At 48.3% G+C, this 22454-nt stretch overlaps 2 protein-coding genes across 2 annotated transcripts in view; one reads left to right on the forward strand and one right to left on the reverse strand.

Annotated features, from left to right (window-relative positions):
- Positions 1 to 22454, forward strand: part of RNF183 (ring finger protein 183) — a gene marked incomplete at its 3' end in the record, with an annotated part of 359693 nt that overhangs the window by 144131 nt on the left and 193108 nt on the right. The window lies entirely within an intron of this gene.
- Positions 1 to 22454, reverse strand: part of RGS3 (regulator of G protein signaling 3) — a gene marked incomplete at its 5' end in the record, with an annotated part of 127875 nt that overhangs the window by 43569 nt on the left and 61852 nt on the right. The window contains 1 exon segment of the mRNA XM_082842658.1: positions 19659 to 19781. Coding sequence (XP_082698784.1) covers positions 19659 to 19781 — 123 coding nt within the window.

The raw sequence follows: 22454 nt of genomic DNA on the forward strand, positions 1-22454 counted from the left end.
TTACAACACCAAATGCTGGGACAATAGAGTCTTTCTCTCAGGTTTCTGGGGGAGAAGGACTATTAACCTAGAATTCACTACTCAAGCAAAAGATGACTCAAACATGAGGGCAAATATTTTCAGACTTACAAAGACTAAGAAAGTATGCCACCCACAGATCCTTTCTGAAAAATTTACTCAAGAAAGCTCTCCAAACCAAAATGAATCAAAATCTAGAAGTCAAGAAAAAGATGCTGTGGGATACAAGACACTGGCAAGCAATGAAGCCAGAAACATTTATACACTTAACTACGGATGACATAATTGATAAGTTAAATGCAATTTTAAGTAAATGATTCTCAAAATGCAGTAGAACTAATGTTTAAGAATAATAACAATCAGAAATAAAATTTCAGATGATTTCAGCAATACCTAGGAGTCATGGAGAAGAGCAAAGAGAAGTATGGGCCAGCTTATTATGGGTTGTAGGACATGAGGACACGCTATTATAGATCTGGTGTCATTCTTTTTGTTTTTTAACATCTTTATTGGAGTATAATTGCTTTACAATGGTGTGTTATTTCTGCTTTATAACAAAGTAAATCAGCTATACATAAACATATATCCCCATATCTCCTCCTTCTTGCGTCTCCCTCCCACCCTCCCTATTCCACCCCTCCAGGCGGTCAAAAAGCACCGAGCTGATCTCCCTGTGCTATGCGGCTGCTTCCCACTAGCTATCTATTTTACATCTGGTAGTGTATGTATGTCCATGCCGCTCTCTCACTTCGTCCCAGCTTACCCTTCCCCCTCCCCATGTCCTCAAGTCCATTCTCTAAGTCTGTGTCTTTATTCCTGTCTTGCCCCCTAGGTTCTTCAGAACCATTTTATTTTATTTTATTTAGATTCCATATATATGTGTTAGCATACGGTATTTGTTTTTCTCTTTCTGACTTACTTCACTCTGTATGACTGACTCTAGGTCCATCTACCTCACTACAAATAACTCGGTTTCGTTTCTTTTTATGGCTGAGTAATATTCCATTGTATATATGTGCCACATCTTCTTTATCCAGTCATCTGTCGATGGACACATAGGTTGCTTCCATGTCCTGGCTATTGTAAATAGAGCTGCAATGACCATTTTGGTACATGACTCTTTTTTTTTTTTTTTTTTTTGCGGTATGCGGGCCTCTCACTGTTGTGGCCTCTCCAGTTGCGGAGCACAGGCTCCGGACGCGCAGGCTCAGCAGCCATGGCTCACAGGCCCAGCCGCTCCGCGGCACGTGGGATCTTCCCGGACCGGGGCACAAACCCCGTGTCCCCTGCATCGGCAGGCGGACTCTCAACCACTGCGCCACCAGGGAAGCCCCATGACTCTTTTTGAATTATGGTTTTCTCTGGGTATATGCCCAGTAGTGGGATTGCTGGGTTGTATGGTAGTTCTATTTTTAGTTTTTTAAGGAACCTCCATACTGTTCCCCATTGTAGCCGTATCAATTTACATTCCCACCAACAGTGCAAGAGGGTTCCCTTTTCTCCACATTCTCTCCAGCATTTATTGTTTGGAGATTTTGGGGGTGTCATTCTTGATATTGAAATACGCTGGTTAAAGAGATATGGGTAAAATCACCAGCAGCCTAGAATTAGGGTGTGCAACTTCAGAGGAAATTTTACAGAAGAATAATGAGAAGTTAGCCTTGGGCTATTTAATACTACTAAAACATATTATGAAGCTACAGTGATTAAGTCTCAGTATGATGTAGAAATAGACGAATAAATGAGGGAAACAAGCGAATTCAAAAATCAACCCACCAATGTGTGGAGATTTGGTCTATGATAAATGAGTAAAGGAAGGATAACTCAAAAAAATAGGTTTGGGGCTTCCCTGGTGGTGCAGTGGTTAAGAATCTGCCTGCCAATGCAGGCGACACGGGCTCGAGCCCTGGTCTGGGAAGGTCCCACATGCCGCGGAGCAACTAGGCCCGTGAGCCACAACTACTGAGCCTGTGCATCTGGAGCTTGTGCTCCGCAACGAGAGGCCGTGACAGTGAGAGGCCCATGCACTGTGATGAAGAGTGGCCCCCACTCGCTGCAACTAGAGAAAGCCCTCGCACAGAAACGAAGACCCAACAAAGAAAGAAAGAGAGAAAGGAAGGAAGGAAGGAACGAACGAAGGAAGGAACGAAGGAAGGAACGAAGGAAGGAAGGAAGGAAGGAAGGAAGGAAGGAAGGAAGAAAGAAAGAAAGAAAGAAAGAAAGAAAGAAAGAAAGAAAGAAAGAAAGGAGCTTTCATTTAAAAAAAAAATAGGTTTGGAAAAATTGGTCAACCACTTGGGGAAAAAATTAGTGAGAGTTCCATCTGACACCAGGCACTAGATTAAGTGCAGATGAATTAAAAATATGAATGTAGGGCTTCCCTGGTGGCACAGTGGTTGAGAGTCCGCCTGCCGATGCAAGGGATATGGGTTCGTGCCCCAGTCCGGGAAGATCCCACATGCCGCGGAACGGCTAGGCCCGTGAGCCAAGGCTGCTGAGCCTGCACTTCTGGAGCCTGTGCTCCACTACGGGAGAGGCCACAACAGTGAGAGGCCCACATACCGCAAAAAAATAAATAAATAAATATGAATGTAAAACATAAAAGGTTAAAAGTACTGGAAAAGTATACAGAAGAATATTCGTTATAATTTTGGAGAGGAAAAGGCCTCAGAAAGTATAGCCCCCTACCCTCAAAAAACAGACTTGACTACAAAAATATTTGATTATTAAAAAATGTTAACTTCTGAATGATAAAAGATACTATAAATAAAGTTAAAAGATAAATGATAAACTGGAAAAATATTTGTAACCTACATAATAAGCAAACAGTTAATATTCTAATATTACAAATAAAACAAATGCCCCAGTAGAAAACTGGGCAAATGATATGAACTGATGAGCCGAAGAAGAAATATAAATGGCTAATAAATGTAAGAAGAAGCCCAACCTCACTAATAATCAAATAATTATATACAGCCACTATGGAGAACAGTATAGACGTTCCTCAAAACACTAAAAATACAACTACCATATGACCCAGCAATCCCACTCCTGGTCATGTACCCAGAGAAAAACATAATTCAAAAAGATACATATACTCCAATGTTCATTGCAGCACTATTTACAATAGCCAGGACATGGAAGCAACCTAAATGTCCATCAACAGAGGAATGGATAAAGAAGATGTGCTACATATATACAATGGAATATTACTCAGCCATAAAAAGGAACGAAATAGTGCCATTTGCAGAGATATGGATAGATCTAGAGACTGTCATACAGGGTGAAGTAAGTCAGAAAGAGGAAGACAAATGTCATATATACTATTGCTTATATGTGGAACCTAGAAAAATGGTACAGATGAACTTATTTGCAAAGCAGAAATAGAGACACAGATGTAGAGAACTTATGGATACCAAGGGGGTTGGGGGTGGGATGAACTGGGAGACTGGGATTGACATATATACACTACTATGTATAAAATAGATAACTAATGAGAACCTACTGCATAGCTCAGGAAACTCTACTCAGTGCTCTGTGGTGACCTAAATGGGAAGGAAATCTAAAAAAGAGGGGATAGATGTATATGTATAACTGATTCACTTTGCTGTACAGCAGAAACTAACACAACATTGTAAATCAACTATACTCCAATAAAAATTAATTTAAAAATTTTTTTAATAAAAAGAAAGAGGGAGAACCTTAAGACTGATGTGAAAGGTTTATATGATATACTAAGTTTATGTGTATGGAAAAAATACTTGGAGGAACACACCAAACTTACAGCAGTGGCTATCAATGGGCAAAGGGCTTGGAGAATGGGAGATTTTCTTTATTTTATTGAGCTCAGCAATGTTTAGGATATATTTGTACAAGTTTTGTACAAGTATATCAAGGAATATATGTAATGCAAATAAATAAATATTCCCATTTGTAATATAAATAAAATTTTTCAATTTCCTCAAATAAGTTTAACAACAAATGTGCAAGACCAGTATGGAAATATTTTTTTTCAAAACTTTACTTCGGAAATCTTAAAAGAAGATTTGCATAAATGAAGAGACATAATTCTATTGCTGGATGGGAAGACAGTGTTGTATAGACTTCAAAACTCCCCTTTTTGATGTATATTTTTAAATGTAATTACAATGCAAATCTCAATGAGATCTGGTGGGGAGAGGCAGGGAGGAGGTGGGGACTTAATAAAATTATATTGAATTGCATTTAAAAGAACAAATATTCATTAATCATTAGAGAAATGCAAATCAAAACTACAATGAGATATCATCTCACACCAGTCAGAATGGCCATCATCAAAAAATCTACAAACAATAAATGCTGGAGAGGGTGTGGAGAAAAGGGAACCCTCTTGCAATGCTGGTGGGAATGTAAATTGATACAGCCACTACGGAGAACAGTATGGAGGTTCCTTAAAAAACTACAAATAGAACTACCATATGACCCAGCAATCCCACTACTGGTCATGTACCCTGAGAAAACCATAATTCAAAAAGAGTCATGTACCAAAATGTTCATTGCAGCTCTATTTACAATAGCCTGGAGATGGAAACAACCTAAGTGTCCATCATCGGATGAATGGATAAAGATGTGGCACATGTATACAATGGAATATTACTCAGCCATAAAAGGAAACGAAATTGAGCTATTTGTAATGAGGTGGATAGACCTAGAGTCTGTCATACAGAGTGAAGTAAGTCAGAAAGAGAAAGACAAATACCGTATACTAACACATATATATGGAATTAAAAAAAAAAATGTCATGAAGAACCTAGGGGTAAGACAGGAATAAAGACACAGACCTACTAGAGAATGGACCTGAGGATATGGGGAGGGAGAAGGGTAAGCTGTGACAAAGCGAAAGAGAGGCATGGACATATATACGCTACCAAACGTAAAATAGATAGCTAGTGGGAAGCAGCTGCATAGCACAGGGAGATGAGCTCGGTGCTTTGTGACCACCTAGAAGGGTGGGATAGGGACGGTGGGAGGGAGGGAGATGCAAGAAGGAAGAGATATGGGGACATACATAGACGTATAACTGATTCACTTTGTTATAAAGCAGAAACTAACACACCAACGTAAAGCAATTATACTCCAATAAAGATGTTAAAAAAATAAAAGAACAAATATGTGAGAAAAGGATTCTTTTTTAAAAAGAGTAATGAGAGGATACTTATCCTAACATAATGTGAAAGCACTGGAGCAAATAACTGTTTGTAAAGAATGAAAAGCATTTTTGCTCATACCATATACCACAGTAAATTCCAGATAGACTAAATGTTAAAAGTTGAAAAATAAAACCATAAAGTTCAAGGTGTGGGGGGAAGTGAATATTGTATAACCCTGGGGTGGATACCACAACACTAAAGGCAAAATAATATTTTTTTAAATTTATAAATATGATATTAGTCATCAGAAAAACACAATTGAAAACCACCATGAGATGCTATTTCACAACCACTAGGATGGCTATGATTTTAAAAAAACAGGAAAATAACAAGCGTTAGAGAGAATGTGGAGAAATCGGAATACTTGTACGCTGATGGTGGGAAGTTAAAATCATGAAGCTACTTTGGAAAAGATTCTAGCAGCTCCCCAGCAAGTTAAAGAGAGTTACCACGTGATCCAGGAATTCTACTCCTACGTATATACTCAAAAGAAATGAAAACATACGTCCACACAAAAACTTGTACACAAACATTTATGGCAGCATTATTCATAATAGTCCAAAGGTGGAAACAACCCAAAGATTCATCCACAGATGACTGAATAAATAAAATGTGGTATAGCCATACAATGGAATATTATTCCACCATAAGAGGAATAAGGTCCTGATACATGCTGCAACATGGATAAACCTTGAAAACCTCATGCTAAATGAAGGAAGCCGGTCACAAAAGACTTAATATTACATGATTCCGTTTATAGGAAATGTCTAGAACAAATCTATAGAGACAGAAAGTGGATTAGTGGTTGTGTAGGTCTGGAGGAGATGGGGGAATGGGTGGGTGATAGCTAAAGGGTATGGTTTCTTTTGGAAATAATGAAAATGTTCTAAAATTGACTGTGGTGATGGTTGCACAAGTCCGTAAATATACTAAAAAACCATTGAGTTGTACACTTTAAATGGATAAATTGTATGATTTGTGAATAATACTTCAATAAAGCTGCCACCAAAGCAATTTACAGATATGACTACCTATAAATCAGAAACATCTATAGTTTAAAAAAATAAAAGGTTAATATACAAATATCCTTATTTTATAAAGAGCTCTTGTGAATTAATAAACTATAAACAGCCCAACAGAAAAATGGGCAAAAGATCTGAACAAGCTACTCAGAAAAGAGGTAACGTAAATAACTGAAAGGCATGTAAACATCCAACATCTCTAGTACTCAAAGAAATGAACCTACTAAAAAATGTAACAATGCACAGTGTTGGTGAGTGTGTGGGGAAATGGTCTCTTACCCAGACTGTATCAATTTGCTTGGGACTGAGGGGTTTCCCAGGAAGCAAGATTTTTCATGTTAAAAAGGGAGAGTCTGGGGCAAAGCAGGATGAATTGGTCAATCTTAACTGGGATTATAAATTGGTACAATCATTCTGGAGAGTAATTTGGCAATAGATATCAAGAGCCTTTTTTACAAATATATACCCTTTCATCTGGAAATTCTAGTAGCAGGAATTTATTCTAACAAAACATTCATTTATCAACAAGTATTTGTGGTGGGTCAAAGATGTACACTGGATGCTGGGGATATAGCTATAAAGATTTTTATCTCAGGTTTTTGTAACAATGAAATATTGGCAACAACCTAAATGTTGACCTACTGGAGATATTTAAAAATAAAATCTGTTTCATCTACACAATGAAATACTCTATAGGCACTAAAAATGATGTTGTAGAAGCACATTTATTGACATGGAAACGTGGATACACTACATTGTTAAATGGAAAAAAGCAACTCAGAAAACTGTGTGCATGGGCAACCCCAATTTGCAATTTGTTTATACACACAAACGTATATGTGTGTATAAACAAATGCCTGACAGGATACACCCCAAAATGTTAACAGTGGTTATCTCTGGGTGTTGGGATGAAGGGTGAACATTTCCTTCTCCTGTTTCAACTGTACTAAATGTTTTCTTCATAATAAACATGAATTACTTTTGTAACAATACAACAAAAGTCAACTGCATTCAAAAAACAAAAAACCCCACACCTGCCGTGCCCTCATGGGTGGAGGGCCAAGGAAGGGGGCTGCAGAGTCAAGCACATGTTCACGCTTGATCTAGCAATAACAGCTGCCACTAAGCACAGTCGTCCCTTGGTATCCTGTGTGGTGGGAGGTGGGTGGTTCCAGGACCTCCAGCAGATACCAAAATCCAGGGATGCTCAAGTCACTTATATGAACTGGCATAGTGTTTGCATAGAACCTACACACATCCCTCCCATATACTTTAAATCATCTCTAGATTACCTATAATACTAATACAGTGTAAATGCCATGTAAATAGTTGTACGACGGAAATACTATGTAAATAGTCACCAGCTCAGCAAATTCAAGTTTTGCTTTTTGGAACTTTCTGGAATGTTTTTGGTTTTTTTTTCCCATCTGCGGTTGGTTAAATCTGTGGAAGCGGAACCCGCAGATGCGGAGGGCTGTCTGTACCTACTACATACCAGGCACTTTGCACAGACCATTGCCCTTACTCCTGAGGAGAACCCTGTGAGAGAGATGTCCTTGTCTCATTTGACAGAGGCTAGGTAACGTGCCAGTAATCCCACAGCAAGTGAGAAGCAGAGCTGGGATTTGACCCCTGGCCTGCCTACCTCTGAATCAGGCCCCTGCCTCTACCCTAGCTGCCCCTGCTTGTTCCTGGGGATGGGCAGAGAAAGGTCCCAAGCCACTAGGCCCTCTGTCCTGCAGGCTGGTTCTATGCAGGCCCTGGTCCTCCCTCCCTGCACACAGTCTAGGGGGCGACAGAAGGACAAATCAGCAAGGGTGGGGACAACGGCAAGGGGAAGGCGTGGCGCTGGCAGGCCAGTTGGCTGAGGTCAGGGCTCAGGGCAGACTAGCCAGGGACTCCTCGCCTGCTGGGCGACATTCAGGAAGCCTAACCACATCCGGCCCCAGGAGTTCCCAGGCCCTGTGCGCTCCCAGTGGCAGGGAGAGAAAACCTCGCCCGGCCTGCTGCCGCCTTGCTAAAAGCAGGAGGAAAACAGCCTGCCATCTGGGACCTTCCCCCTGGGCTGGGGACGGCTGGCCAGTCCTTTCCCCACTGCGGGCCTCCAGGGTCTCCTCTTCTGTTTGAGGAGGGGCCGTGACGGCTGGTGGCTCCAGGACCCTCCCAGATCTAAATTCTCTGAATCCACGGCGCTTCCTCACAGAGGGCCCGGCAGGAAGAGGAAGGGGGTGAGGCGTCCCACCCAGCTCCCGAAGGAGCCCCTTCCTCTTCCCCTCAGCTCCAATCCCACTACTATTTTTAGAACTGGGAGCGTCTCCGCCAGCCCTGCCCTGCTCAGAGCTCCAGGTAAAACACAGCAGCCCCATTCATTCTGCTCCAGCAAGAACGCGTGGGGAATTTATAGAGAAGCCAGCCGACTAGACAACCTCTCCCCACACCATTAGCAGGGCTATTTCTCACTATTTCCATTAGACAGCCCAAAGTGATGACTTACTTTTCCTAATGACAACACAGCCGAGTGAGATGACAAGTGTCTCTAGGACAGTCTGTGCCCCGCCCCTTCCCCAATCTGGCAGACTCTGCAAAGGCCGCTGAAGGGGAGCGCTGAGCGGTGGGTCCTAGTTCCAGCTCTGGCACCAACTATGTGCCGCTGGCCAAGTTCTTGCCCCTCTCTTGGTCTTGGTTTCTACAAATCAGCTTGTTAATCGATTGATCCTGGTGAGGGAGGGAGGAGGCTTTTCAGTTCCACACTCAAAGATTCTGTGGTTCTATCAAAATTCTAGTCACTCGTGAAACAAATATTATATTCTCTGCTTTGTGGTGTGTGTTGAGCTGTATTCCCAAATCATCCGAGAGTTCATGATGGGTCTCAGAACGCATTTTCCCATTGAAAATTGTGTTATAAATGGTGGTCAGCTTCCTAGGCTAGCCTACTGAACACTTAATTTTCTCCCACGAGGAGAAACAGCAGAAACCTATGTTGTGATAGAATTTAACCAAAATGGAAAACGACTAACGTTTAAGAGACACTGTTTTAGAAAATTTACCCTGAGTAGTGTTTGAGCAAAAGAAGATATACATTAAAGGCAATGAAAAAGTCTGTGGCAACTTCTGGGGAAGAGTCTGAAGGAGACTTCTGACCACACTGGAAACTAAAGGCACTGCACACAGATTCTCACTACTTCCACTGAAAGTTAGCTTTATGCCATAGACCAGGAGTCCGATTAAAGAACCTATGTGTATACCTGTATATGTGAAGTTAAAACAAGAGTCCAGTGAGCAGGAAAGCACATTTGGGTGGGAGGAAGCAGGGCTGTGCTTACAGTCTGAGTGCCTGTGATGAGGACCCCTTCCTGTATAAGGTTCATACGTATACTCATTTGTCTCAAGTACACGATGAATATTAACCACGCACAACATTTGCATATATTCACACACATACACTCTTGTTTCAATGCGAAGACCAAAATGTCTGATTTCTTTTTTCTTTTAACCTGTTATTAGAGTCCTGAGGCTTTGAAGATGACTCCTGGAGATCACCTAAATTCAACTCCCTCATTTTTCTTGGTAAAGAAACAAATGATCAGAGAAGTGAAGTAATTTGCCCAAAGTCACTCAGTGAATTACAAGCAAAAGCAGTATTTGAACCGAGATCTTCAGAATCCTACTCTGGTTTTCTCTGAAGGCAAGGAGCTCAGTGAGAAGGGAGCTCCACAAACCCAGGGAAGAGAACCATAGGAGCAGTTCTGGGTCTCAGAAGGGTCTCCTTCCCTCTGAGGATGCCCAGAAGTCAGTGTGGATACGGTGGCATCTATAACCCTGAAGTGAGTCTGGCCAGATTAGATTGCTTAAGACCAAGTGGGGATCCAGGCTCTGGTCTTACAAAGCCGAGGTGCAATGGAAAAAGCTCTGAGCCAAGAAAGGCAGGAGACCTGCCTTCTAGTCCTAGCTCTGCCACTACCTTGTCCCATGAACCTGGCCAGGTCACTTCCCCTTTTTGAGCCTCAGTTTCCTCGTCTAGATTCCAAAACGTGAGAGGCTTGAACTGCATGGCCCAATCCAATTCTACAACATCTACTGAGCACCTACCAAGGACCAGGCAGTAACAGAATCAGAAAGAAATAAACTTTGACCTCCACTGGCTCCCAAGGAGCTCACGGTCTTGCAGGTGAGACATATCTGCCTAACTCACTGTGCTAAAGATGAACAAAATACTGTGGAATACAGAGGGGGAAGCGGTGACTTCGGATGCACGTCTGAGAAAGGTGTCTCAGGGGAGGCTTGAAGGCTGAGGACTGTACGTGTCAGGAACAGCAGAGGAGGGCAGGCGACATCAGGCAGAAGAAACAGCCTAAACACGAACACACGTGGGGAATTCAGAGAAGGAAAATAATCCAATATGGCCGAGCTGTGGGCACAAAGCAGGAGGGCAGAGGGCGAGCCTTAAGAAGCAGGCTGGGACCATGGCCTCCCACGATGGTCTTGGAGCGGGAAGTGCGACTGCTCAGCTTCCCCACCCCTCCCAGCTTGGATGGTCCGTGACTGCTGAAAAGTAGGAGAACAGAGCAATCCAAAGCCAGTGCTCTGGAGCTGGGCACCCAGGTTCCAATGCAAGCCACCCACTGGCTGTGTGACCTTGGGCAAGTTTCTTCTCAAAGACTCAGCGTCCTTACCTATATCAATTGGGTATAATGAGAGTAAATGTGTAAGGACCACAAAGAACCTCACGAAGCTGCAGTGAGGATTAAAGAGACAATGTAGATGAAGAGCCTGGCATTGCTCCAGGTTCATGGCCTAAGCGCTCACTTATAAATTACCTACTGCTATTATTCTACTCTTAAACCAAGGATCTGGGAACAGTTTGGAGGACAGTGGCCCTATTCAGAGAAAGGCTTGAAGAAAGATGAGGTCAAGACAAGATAGAGGGTAAGGTTGTGCTATCTTCCTTAAGAACAAAAAAAGATAGCAAGATGACTGAGGCCAAGAGGAAGGTGGGAAGAAGGCAGTCTCTCCGCAGCCAGCCAGACGGGCAGCGAGGAGGGGAGGGCGGAGAGCTGGAGAGACTGGAAAACAGGCTTTTGGCGGGGGTGGGTGGGTTGGGGGGGGGGGTGGCGGCGGGTGGAGAATACCTGAAATCTAGTCCATTTGACACCCAGTTACTTAGGGTTGAGATTCCAAGTCAGTCAACTGGCAAAATCTGGGCCCAAAACCTGGAGTAGGCTCTCTCCTCACCCTCAACAGGGCAGAGGTCAAAGGCCTCCTTCCTGTACTCATGCTCAGTGCATCTGGGCCTGAACCTGAGCCATCCCTTTCTGCCTTCGGCCGCTGTTCATTGCGGCCAGGTACCCCGAGACTGTGCTGCTGGTCCTCTTGAATGCCAGACTCAAAAGCGGGATGGGGTAACCCCACCATCCCAGTGCTGCTGAAAGCCTGTCTTCAGGACTTCCACCTTGTCTTTCACATCATACCTCTTACATCTTGTGTGAAGCTATTCATCTTGTCAGCCTGGGCCACCCCTGGGCCATATGAACTCAAAGTTTATTCTCCACTGTGTAGAGAATAAGGCATCTCATTTTTATTAGTCCTAAAGCATCCCCTCTAGAGCTTAAAGGGCCACGATTTCTGCATGCAGGATATCTTCCTCCTGGCTCTTCCTGGAGGAGATGATTGATTTCTCTTACTTCCACTCCTAAGAGGCAAACCTTTCATTTGGAAAGAGCAATGGATTAGGTTGCAAGGCCTTGGCTTGAGGACTAGCTCGGTCTCTTACCAGTTATGTGACCTTGGATAAATCACTTAACTTCTCTGAGTCTTAGCTCCTTCCATCCATAGAACAAGGCTGCTGGGAGGTCTAAGGGAGATAATGCCTGGGGATCCCAGTTGCCATCTCTGAAGCCCATGCTCTCGCTGTGGGCAGCCCTCCCACATTGTGAAATTGCCCACACCTTCAATCTGCACAACGCTCTTGGTGTCGTGTATGAGAAATTCAGGCTTTGGTGGCAGAATTTATGAAAAAAGAATTTAAAGAATAATAAAAAAAAAAAAAGGCATACATAAATAAATGTCATCATTATTTCCGACAGGTTCCAACTCCCAAAGGGCCAAAGGACCCAGGCGGCAGAGACCAGAGCATGACTGCTTCCAGGAGAGACTGGGAGTTTCAACAGACCCAGAGCCTGAGACAATAAGAAAACAAAAAAATGGGATCAAAGGATGTGTGGGGAACTTAAAGAATCACTTTGTATTCAAATCGCACAGATGGCCTTTTCAACAATAAATGGTTGTGCTCCCATGCTCCCAGCTCGCCCCGAGACACACACCAAGACAATTGGCCCATCAGGAAAGAGACCATTGTGTGAGCTTCTTAGCATGATTTATGTGGAGGGAGGGGCTCGGCCATGTTTCCCGTGATTATGACTCTCAAATGCGATTTCGATGCGTTCATCATCCTGGACGTCTGGGATGGACTGGGCCTCTGAGGAGCAGTGGCCACCCGGTCATATTTCATCTTCTCGAGCCCGTGGAGCCAAATTAATTGTCTCATCGATTTGAGAGGCAGAGCAGCAATGGCGCTGTGGCTCACAACAGTCACTGGGAAGATGGGTCCAGGGCCCTCCAGGAGCTGATGTCTGCTTTCCCAGCAGCCAGCCAGGTCTAGGACCCTGACAGGAGCTTCCGCTCCATTCAGCAGCTTGTTGGGACAAGCCAGAGGAAAGTGCCGTCCCCAGGGCTAAGTGCCGTGTTCCGAGTCTCCGTTTCCCTGCTGCCAGAGCTCCCCCGTCCTCTGCACCTGTCTGGTGGACAGAGGTAGGTCCCCAGGTCCGGGAGAGAAAAGCTCGCTGTCTTCCCAGACAGGCAATTCTCCTGCGCCTCACACTCCCCTTAATGTCATTTTGTAAAAGGGAATCAAATGAAGTCATGGTGCAGCTTGTGTCTGTGCAGACTCAGCTGCTCAGCCGCTCAGAATTAACCCTGCAGGCGGAGTCTCGGCTGATAGACACTGCGGATCACTTGTCCCACTTCAGGCCCAGGCTATTCCCCTGCTGGGCAGGGCACTGGGCTGATCCCGTTAGTTACTGATGCGACGTGTCTGATCTTTCCTAGGCTGGGAGGAGGGGTGATCCGTGGGAGGTAAGGGGCAAATTCTCTTCTGGGCCACCCTTCTTAGGGGTCAAGTAGCCAAAGCAGCTGAGCAAACTCACCAGGGCACAAGACCCCTCTCTAAAGACACGGAGAAGCTCTTGAAAGACACAACACGGAGTGTCCAAGCTCCAAGGGGACTTCTCTAAACTGAAGTCCAGCCTCTCTGACCCCCTTTCTATGCAAATGACCCTGATCCTACACATACCCTTTGTGTGTGAGCTATGTCTGCGCAGTTAGAGAAGGGTGTGAAAGCTGCCCAACGCTGCGCTGCACCAGAAGATGCAGCAGCAGCGAGCAGGCTGCGCTCTAATCGCTGCCCCCACGTAGGCCTTTTGTCAGCCTCCTGGCAGGACGGCCTCCTCTAAGTGTGCTGAGCCTCACTTAGCCCCAGTCCCCGACCCTCAGGAGCTCTGCAGAAAGCAAACCCAGTCAGTTTCCAGAGGGCTGTGTTCACAGGATGGAGGGACAGCACAGGCCACCCCTGCTGAGGCCGGGGGGCTGTGAACTTGACCACCTTGGCCAGCTGAAGCACCCATAACTCCCAACTCCCAGGGACATTCTCCGAACTCAGCACTGGTCCCTACCCAGGCCTCACCAGGAGGGGGCTCTGTGAGGAAGGCCCCGCCCTCACGCGCATCCACTGAAAGAGTGAGACACAGTGGAGGATGAGGGTGAGAGTGGTGGAGGGACAGGAAACTCTCTCTTCTCATCGCAGAGCCTCCCCTACACGAGGGTCTGGGCATTCACATACTTGCCTCCCCAGACATCATCCAGGATGGGCCACCATCATCCATCACCTGGAGGACTGAAGGGACCTCCCCCCTAAAAAAAAACTGATCTCCTCACACCCACTTGGGCCCCTCCTTGGGTTCTCTCATCGTCTAGAAATGTCCCTGAGATTCTGTGACTCCCTTTCTCAAAAGCCTTCAATGGCTTCCCACTGTGTCTCAAATGCAATCAATACATTAACCACCAAAGCCCTGTACGATCTGGCCCCCACCTACTTGGTCTTCCCCCTCACTAAGCTCCAGCTCCAGCGGCCTGGGCTCCGTTTCTCCAGCATGTCCTGCTCCTTGCTATCTCAGGTACTCTTCGCAGGCTGCTCCATCTGTCTGGAAAATCCCTTCCAAAGTCCTTGACTGGCTAACTCCTTCCTTGGCTTAAAGGTTATGCTCTTCCCCTCTCCCACCCCACACCCACACACAGCAATCTCTAATAATATTCTCTCTTAAAGGAATCCTTTCTTTTCCTTCATAGATGATCACAGTGTGTAACCCCGTGTGTGTGTGTGTGTGTGTGTGTGTGTGTGTGTGTGTGTGTGTGTGTGTGTGTTGGTGTTTATGTAATGCTCTCTCCCCTACTGAGACTGAAACCTTGATAAGAGCAGAGACCATGTCCCTCTCATTCTCCGTAGTATCTCCAGCTCCTAGCCCAGAACCTGGCATAAAGTAGACGCCCTAAAAATATCTGATGAATGAAGGAATGAACGCATGAGTTCAGACAAAAAATGAGTGAATGGGTGGAGATATCTTCTGGCAGCAGCGGATCCTGGCATTGTTCTCCATCAGGGCTGACCTCTCCCAACTTCTCCTGCTGCCCCTGAGGCAGGCACTGGAACCACCGGTAGCCCAGATGCTATTTCACCTCCTTCTTCCTTGTAGGGAATAAGCTTCTGGGTCTTCTCCATTTGGGACTTTCTGAGCCAGTCTGCATCTGCCCACAGGGCCTCTCACACCACTGTGGTCCTTCTGATGCCAGTCCACACACCCGTGGGGCCACTCCCTTCAGATGACCCTAGGCCCACCATCTTGGTCCTCCGTTTTGGGTCCAGTTGAGGTGAGGTTACTGTGTGGTAAGGGATGCCCAAGAAAGAGTTAAGTTGCCAGAAGCAGAGTCCTGCCCTTGGGTTTGCTCAGCCAATCAGAGTCTGTCCTGATGAGGTAAAGCTTCTATCCTGGGTAGCATTGGTTGAGTTGGCCGGCCCCATCTCCTGCTGGAGAGAGCCATAAGGGTGCAGTTTCTGTGGAACCAGACAGAACTGGAATTAGCTCGCTGTCGACTCGGGCCAGGGCTGCCTGACTCCAGGACCTGCCCCTGCTGCTTTCTACAGTGCTCACATAGACCCTGGCATCTCCAGGGCCCCATCTCTAGCCGCCCTAGTGGAGATGACGAGGTGGCACGCACCTTGGTATCACACCTGGGAGAAGTCTTACAGCCAGAGCACACCCAGGAGGCCTCAGTTTCCCTGCCTGGTCCCAGGAATACAGCAGGTGGCTACCAGGAAGTGACACGGAGCAGTCGTTACATGTGCTCAAAGCGGCAGCATTCAGCTTCAATAAACAAGGTCACTAGATAAATCTTCCTATATAGACATAACTTTAATAATAATAATAATTCACAGCGTTCTTCTTGTGTGCCACTGTGCTAAGCGCATTACACGAGTTTAATCCTCACGAGAACCCGGTTCATCCATCTACTTTACTAATGAAAATCCTGAGTCTCAGAGAGCCTCGGAGCCTCACCTGAGGTCACAGAGCGGTAAGAGCTCACGCCTCCCATATCACTCGCTATGTTTATTTTTGAACCGTCTGTTGGCATATCGGTCTCCACTGCTGGACCGCAATTTCCCAAGGAAAGAATATGACAGATTCACCCGTGCATTCCCAGCACTGAGCTCAGGGTGCACCCCGAGAAAGGTCCATTGCCCAGGCCAGCGCTGTGCATGTGGTGGGAGCTCGTGGAGGTTCACTGACAATGAATGTACAGCCAAGAGCCCTCCGCCCGCCCCCATAAAGGACCTAAACTAGTGTCTGGCCCAGAGCAGGCATTTATTTCTATATTTGATTGAATAACCAACACAATATGCATTTATCTCTCCCTATTAGCTTAGCCTTAACAGTCACAGGTAGGACCACCTGTGAGTTATTCTAGATTATCAGCATGGCAGCGTTCCCCATGGCAGGGAGTTTAGTAGAAGTTGTCCCAGGTGAAAGAAGACAGGTAGTTTCCCTCCAGGGATAGACGATGAAGCAAGAAACGGGGCAGAATGCTGATGAGGAAGAACGGGGTGGTGAGAAAAAGGAAGCTGGGAGAGGAAAGGAAGCCGGCCACTTACTTCTACAGAAAGAGGGAGCACGCAGGCCCACCTGGAGCAGCCTTCCACCTGCCGTGGTCAGCCAGGAGTGAGCCGGAGAAAGGCAGTGGAGCCCCAGAGACGGGATGCAGTCGGCTGCTGCCTGCCTCGCTGTGTCCTTGCCCCAGCCGGGACCCCAACACTGCAACCCAAGGTCACAGGCACCTCAGACACAGCACAGAAAGCCTATGTCTGCCCCTCTCCCCCGACAGGAGGGGAGTAGACCTGGCCCCTAAGGACAGCGCACTTCACAGGCAATCAAGTTATACAGAAATCTTGGATAACTGGATGACTCTAGGTCCTCAACTTTCATGAAAATCACAAAGCCTGAAGAGCTGCGAAGAGCCACCTGACCAATGCATAGATGGGACCGCCATGGCGGGAAGCGGTTGCCAAAGGTCACACAGCAGGGAGTGGCACACCTGCCTCTCTACTGTCCTTTGAATCCATCTTCCTCCAATTCCCTCTGTCTTTCCCCAGAAGCATTTCATGTTCAGGGCATATCACATTTATCATGTTTTGCAAATTGGGGAAGAACTTTTGCATTTTTTGAGATGTTTGAAGAATCCCACATTCCAAGTGTCAGCAAACACCGCTGAAAGGAACAGGGCTGAGAAGTGGCAGCACAGGAGTTTGGGGAGCTGCCTTGCAAAGCCCTCTTCCCCCAGAGAGGCGCTGGAGTTGGGCAGACAAGGGGTGGCTTAGGCATCGGTTTCCGTTCTGCAGCAGAAGGCGGAACAGTCTCAGAACAACGAAAAGGCATTAAAAAAAAGAAGGCACGCTCCTCAGTGAGGGCTCAAAACAGATTTCAGGCAGAAGTGTTCTGCTTGACCAAAGCAAGAAGCCAGTGTCCAAGGTCTGCTTGGCCTTCCCTCTTCTCTCTCCCCTGGAGGACAGCAAGCCTAGTAAAAGGGCTGTGGCCCAGCCCTTGGCAAGGAGGTTCACGGTCACCGTGGAGGCAGCCAGGACCTGATGGAGCTGAGTGCAGGTGGATGGCCTGTGCCGGTTGGACAGCCACCTGGGCCCGGTGGTTAAGGTTTTTTTTTTTTTGCTGAAGCACTCCTGGAACCATACGGGGCTGGAGAAAATCCTATTTACGGGAACTTCTCTCAGGAAGCACGCGGCAAGCGACTAGAAGGAATGAGCTGCTATGACTCTTCCAGTGGGTGTGATGGGGGTAGGGAAGGTTGGGCATCCTCCCCAAGGGGCCTGCCTAACAAAAAGTGGTTACTAAGTGCCTTTCAAGGAGCGTGGGCCAAGTGGGGTGTGCCAGCTGGGCAGGGCCCACTCCCAGGTGAGGGGGCAATCCTGAGGCCGTCCCAGCGGTCGGGCCCTCCGTCTTTTCCCACCTCACGCCCAACACAGAGCTTCTCCATTAAGCACATGTTTAAAGAGTTTTGATTTGAAGACACGTCCAGCTGTTGCCTGCCCGGGCTGCCCATATATCTTGGCATGGCCCGGAAGCCAGGCCCCAAACCCTCGGGCCCTTCAAGGGTCAGTCAGCGAAGCCCGCAGCCCTGCGGCGACCAGCGCCAGAAACCCAGCCTACCTTCAGTCACTCAAATTGTCCCCCTCACCCCCCAACTGAAGGTGGAGAGACTCCCCAGGGCATTGAGAAGGCTGTTGCCAACACTCTCCAGAGCCGGCAAACTCTGAAGCTGAGGCAGAAAGAACTTCTTCCCCAGATCAGGAGGAGCTAAGCCTAAAACACAAGAAAACTGAGGAACACCAGTGCAAGCGTGCCACATCCCAGCGGCCACCCCAGTGAGGAGGAAGTGGCCTGGTCTCTGATTGTGACCGACCCAGGATCAAGGGGGCGAGGCATCCTACAGCCTTGGCAAGTCTCTGTTGAGGAGTAGAAGCTGAGACTGGGAACCAGCCAGCATAGCAAGAGCACCTACTGAATACCAGGCACTGTGCTATGAACTGTGTATGCACTGTCTCATTTAATTTGCACAACAACCCTTTGGAGGAGAAACTACTAGCCCCAGATGGGGACACCAAGGCACAGAGTAGTACAGTGACTTGCCCAAGGTCACCCGCCAGCCAGCAGCAGAATGTGACTCGGAAGTCCATGCTGTGCCCGCTGTCCTCCCTCATCACAGTTATTCTTGCCCCTGGCAAGTGTAAAACAAGATAACTGTCGGGTCTGAGATCACATAATTCTCAGACACGCGCTATTTGAGGAGCTGCCGTCCGCCACCACCCCACCAGCAGGGGCTGCGCAGCAGCCTCTTCCCCACCTCCCGTCCTCAGCAGCCTGCCCCACTGCCCCGTTGGGCTACGTATGCATGGCGCGCAGGGCGGCCCTCAACGCAGCAGGAAGAAGCACGAGGCCTGCGAGTTGACCAGCTGGCGCTCGCTTTCCTTTACCCTCTTCTCCCTGGTTCCGGCCAACCAACCACCACGGCTCCCTCTGCAACAAATCAGACCAAATCCCAACATGGCCAACACGTTCAGCAAGAGAAGGGACCTGAGTGGCTCACAAATGGGGGAATACAACTGTGCCCCGGCCTGGCATCCGGGAGACCAAGGGGAAGGCTATAGTCCAGCTCCGATCCCAACACCCTCCACAGGCACGGGACCAGCCGAGGGGGGTGCCTGCCCCAGATCAGCTTCAGCTGGGAGTCTCTAATCTTCCCTGATGCTCCAGCCGGCCGGCTCCCAGTCCCCAGAAAACTCCACTTGGCTCCACCCGGCCGTGGCCTGCATCGAACCAGCACGGCTTCTGCCGCAAACGTCTCCTCCCAACTATGTCTGCTTCGGGCCAGTGTTAAACACCAGTGAGCTCACCGTCCCTGGGCACGACCTACACCCAATAGCAGAGGGGGGCCGCATGCCAGGCAGCAGCCGGGAGGCCGGCCCGAACTAGACCTTGCCGTCGGCAAACTAGAGAATAGAACCGAGAATTGATGGGTCGTGCTCCATCTGGCTCTGTCGCTCTCCCTGAGCACCGTCAAACTCGCTCAGTAGATCCAGTGACACGCCAAGGGGGAGAGTCGTTCGAGCACAGGCCTCCTTGCCAAGAGCTTGCTGCCCAGATCCAAGTCCTAAGCCAGGGCTGGTCCCAAGCTCAATTCAGAGACTCAAGGGTGCAGGCGGGCCAAGGGGGAGCCAGGCAGCCAGGGCTGTGGCCACCAGCGAGGCCCTTACCTTGCTCTCGGGGGACGGAGCCGCCAGCTGTTGCTGCTTCGCAATGTTCTCCGACAGGCACCAGCACACTCTCTTCTTCTGCTCGTGCGAGTGAGCTTCCAAGGTGAATAAGCACTCTGCCTTCTGATGTCAGGGGAAACAGAGAGAGCAGCAGTCAGCGCTGCTCCCTGGTTCAGGGGCTCCCAGGACCAAGCCCAAGCCCATCCCTGGGCTCCAGAGGGTGAGGCTGCAGCAGGGAGGGGAGTGACCGCTAAAAGCCACAAATGCACACTAATCCCCGGTGACATCGAGGCAGCCAGACGAGCAGGGAAGCTGGCTCAGGGGCCAGCTGGCGAGCCGTGTGCCCATGGGTTGGGGGAAAGGAGGGAGGCAGTGGTTCCCAACACAGTGGAGTTCTGTGGAGAGCCACCGACTGTGATGGTGAGGTCACCCCCGCGGACAGGCAGCACAAGGCAGCAGCTGGGGGAGCATGTGGGGAACCCAGAGGGCCAAGGTCTCTGCCCCTCTGACGCTCTACGGAGCCAGGACCCCTCCCCGGGCTCACAGAACCCCTCTCCCCCACCTCAGCACACTCATCTGATCACAAGGCCAAGGTTAGATGGGTGCCCAAACAGCGACTCGGTCCCTTTGGAAAGTCCTTGGGGAGCAATTGTGTGGCCTTGTACAGCCCCACTACTGCCTGACACGTGAGCTGGGTCTGATCAATGACTGTTCAGCTCAACTGAGTGCAAGTCTCTACCACTGCTGTCATTTAAATCTCACTTTGCTATTTAACCTTGTTAAATGCTGCAGTCTTGTCTCCCCAACTAGACTAGAAACTCCCTCTAGGAAGGCCTTTTTCAGCCGGGCCTAGTGCAGTGCTTGGCAAGTGAATGCCTCAGTAAGCTCTGGCTCCCTGGAGGGACTTCCGGGATGAGGTCAAATCCAGGCCAGCTTACAGGCACCAGGGAGCGGCTGGGACCCAGGGAGTCGGCCCCGCTCCGAAGGAGTCAGAATGTGCTGGGGGCGGGGAGGGGTGGGACAGCATGCCCAGTGTTATCCTCTCCAGGACGCTCTGAGGAGGGGATGGCTAGCTCTTTCTGTCTCCGCTGGAATCTGATTATAACCCCACAGGACTGCGATTAGATTAACTCATCCAAGGAGCTAAGAGCGTGAGCCGGATGGATTGGAACAGAGAAAAAGACAGTGTTTCTACGCAGTCCTTCCTTGTTTTGCAGTTGGACAGGCCTGGTTTGAATCCCAGCTTTGCCACTTCCTAGCTGTCACCTCAGGAAAGCCTGTAAAATGGGAATGACAGTGATATCACCTACCTCCCAGAGCTATTGGGAGGGCAAGCAATAACCCAGGCCTCAATAAACAGCAGCTATTGTTGTTATTAGTACTTCATTTGTTTAAGAAATATTTATTGAGCACCTATTTTGTGTCAGGGACTGTAGTAGGCCCTGGGGGTGAAGAGGGAGATAAGAGAGACTGAGTTCTTGCCCTCAGGATGGGGGCAGAGACAATAAACCAATAAACAATTAAACAGTGTAATTACAAATTGTGGAAAGGCCAAAAGGGAGAGGTCCTATCTGAGCCTGACAGACGGAGAAGGCCATTCTGAAGGGGCAGCACTCCAGCAAAGGCTGAACGAGAAAGAGCCAGCCAGGAAAGTGCTAGGGAGAAACTGTTCCAGGCAGAAGGAACAACAAATGCAAAGGCTCTGAGCTGGGGTGGTTATCAGCATCATCTAACAGCATTTGGGGACATAGTCTACCTGCCATCAAACCCAACCCTCAGGGATGCTCCCCTTCAGGGAAGGGCCACACCCCATGCTAAGTGTTCCCAGGGTGCCAGCCATTCCTTTCCAGCCCCAAAGTGCTCAGAAGCTGTTCTTCCTAAAAGCATCAGAGGAGAGAGGGAAGAAAGCCCCACCTCTTGGTTTCAGGGAACTGAGTGGATGTGGTGAGGCAATCCTCCCACTTAATAACCGATTCCCTCCACTTCCCAGAACCCCCAGCCCACTGCAGGGGAAAGACACACCCAGCAAAGACCCCAAGATGCTCCAGGGAGAAACCAGGTGGGGCAGGAGCTGACTAGAGGGCCCTCTGCTCCCCGTCTCATTGTGTTGCCCCTGCGAGGGGAGAGTTGGGGCAGGGACTGTGGTCCCTTCCCGCTTGGAAAGGCCATCCCTCCACAAATCTGGTCCTGGCCCGAGCCTCCCAGGCCTGCCTCTACCTTTATCTCCCTGAGCCCCAACTTCCTCCTCTCTTTCTGTTCTGAAGCAGGATTCTGCCTTAATAATAATTCCCTTGATCTAAGTATCAATTTTAAAAAGCACCTTCCCATCCACGATCTGGAGGAGGCATCCGAGGCACCAAGGACCCAACCCTAGGCCTGGCTGGGGGGTAGGGCTGGCTGTTTTAGACGGGCACACATTTTGGGGAAGGCCTTGCTCCCAAGGCTCCTCTCTAAGTGTTGCCTGAAGTTTTGGAGGCTGGCCTGGCCAAGAGAGGGAGCATGGAGACAGCTCCCTCCAGGGAGGCTGAATTCCCATCTGCCTAAGTCTGTCTAAATCAGGGGCCCCCACTGTCTGCCTGGCTGTCCCTGCATGTGAACCGTCTCTCTTGGTCCACTCTGTGATCTGACTCATGAGTTTCAACACTGATAGACACTGTGCCCTCGAATATCAGGCTCCAAGGTCAAGGTTGTAAGCTGCCCTGAAAGCATCCTCACGAAACTCACTCAGAGGCAGGGCTTCCTTGACCGCAGCGTGGTTAGCTAAGCACAGAGCCCACCAGACGCGACAGCACTGGG

The sequence above is a fragment of the Leucopleurus acutus genome (genome assembly GCF_964270905.1).
Source record: "Leucopleurus acutus genome assembly, chromosome: 7".
Lineage (NCBI taxonomy): Eukaryota > Metazoa > Chordata > Mammalia > Artiodactyla > Delphinidae > Leucopleurus > Leucopleurus acutus.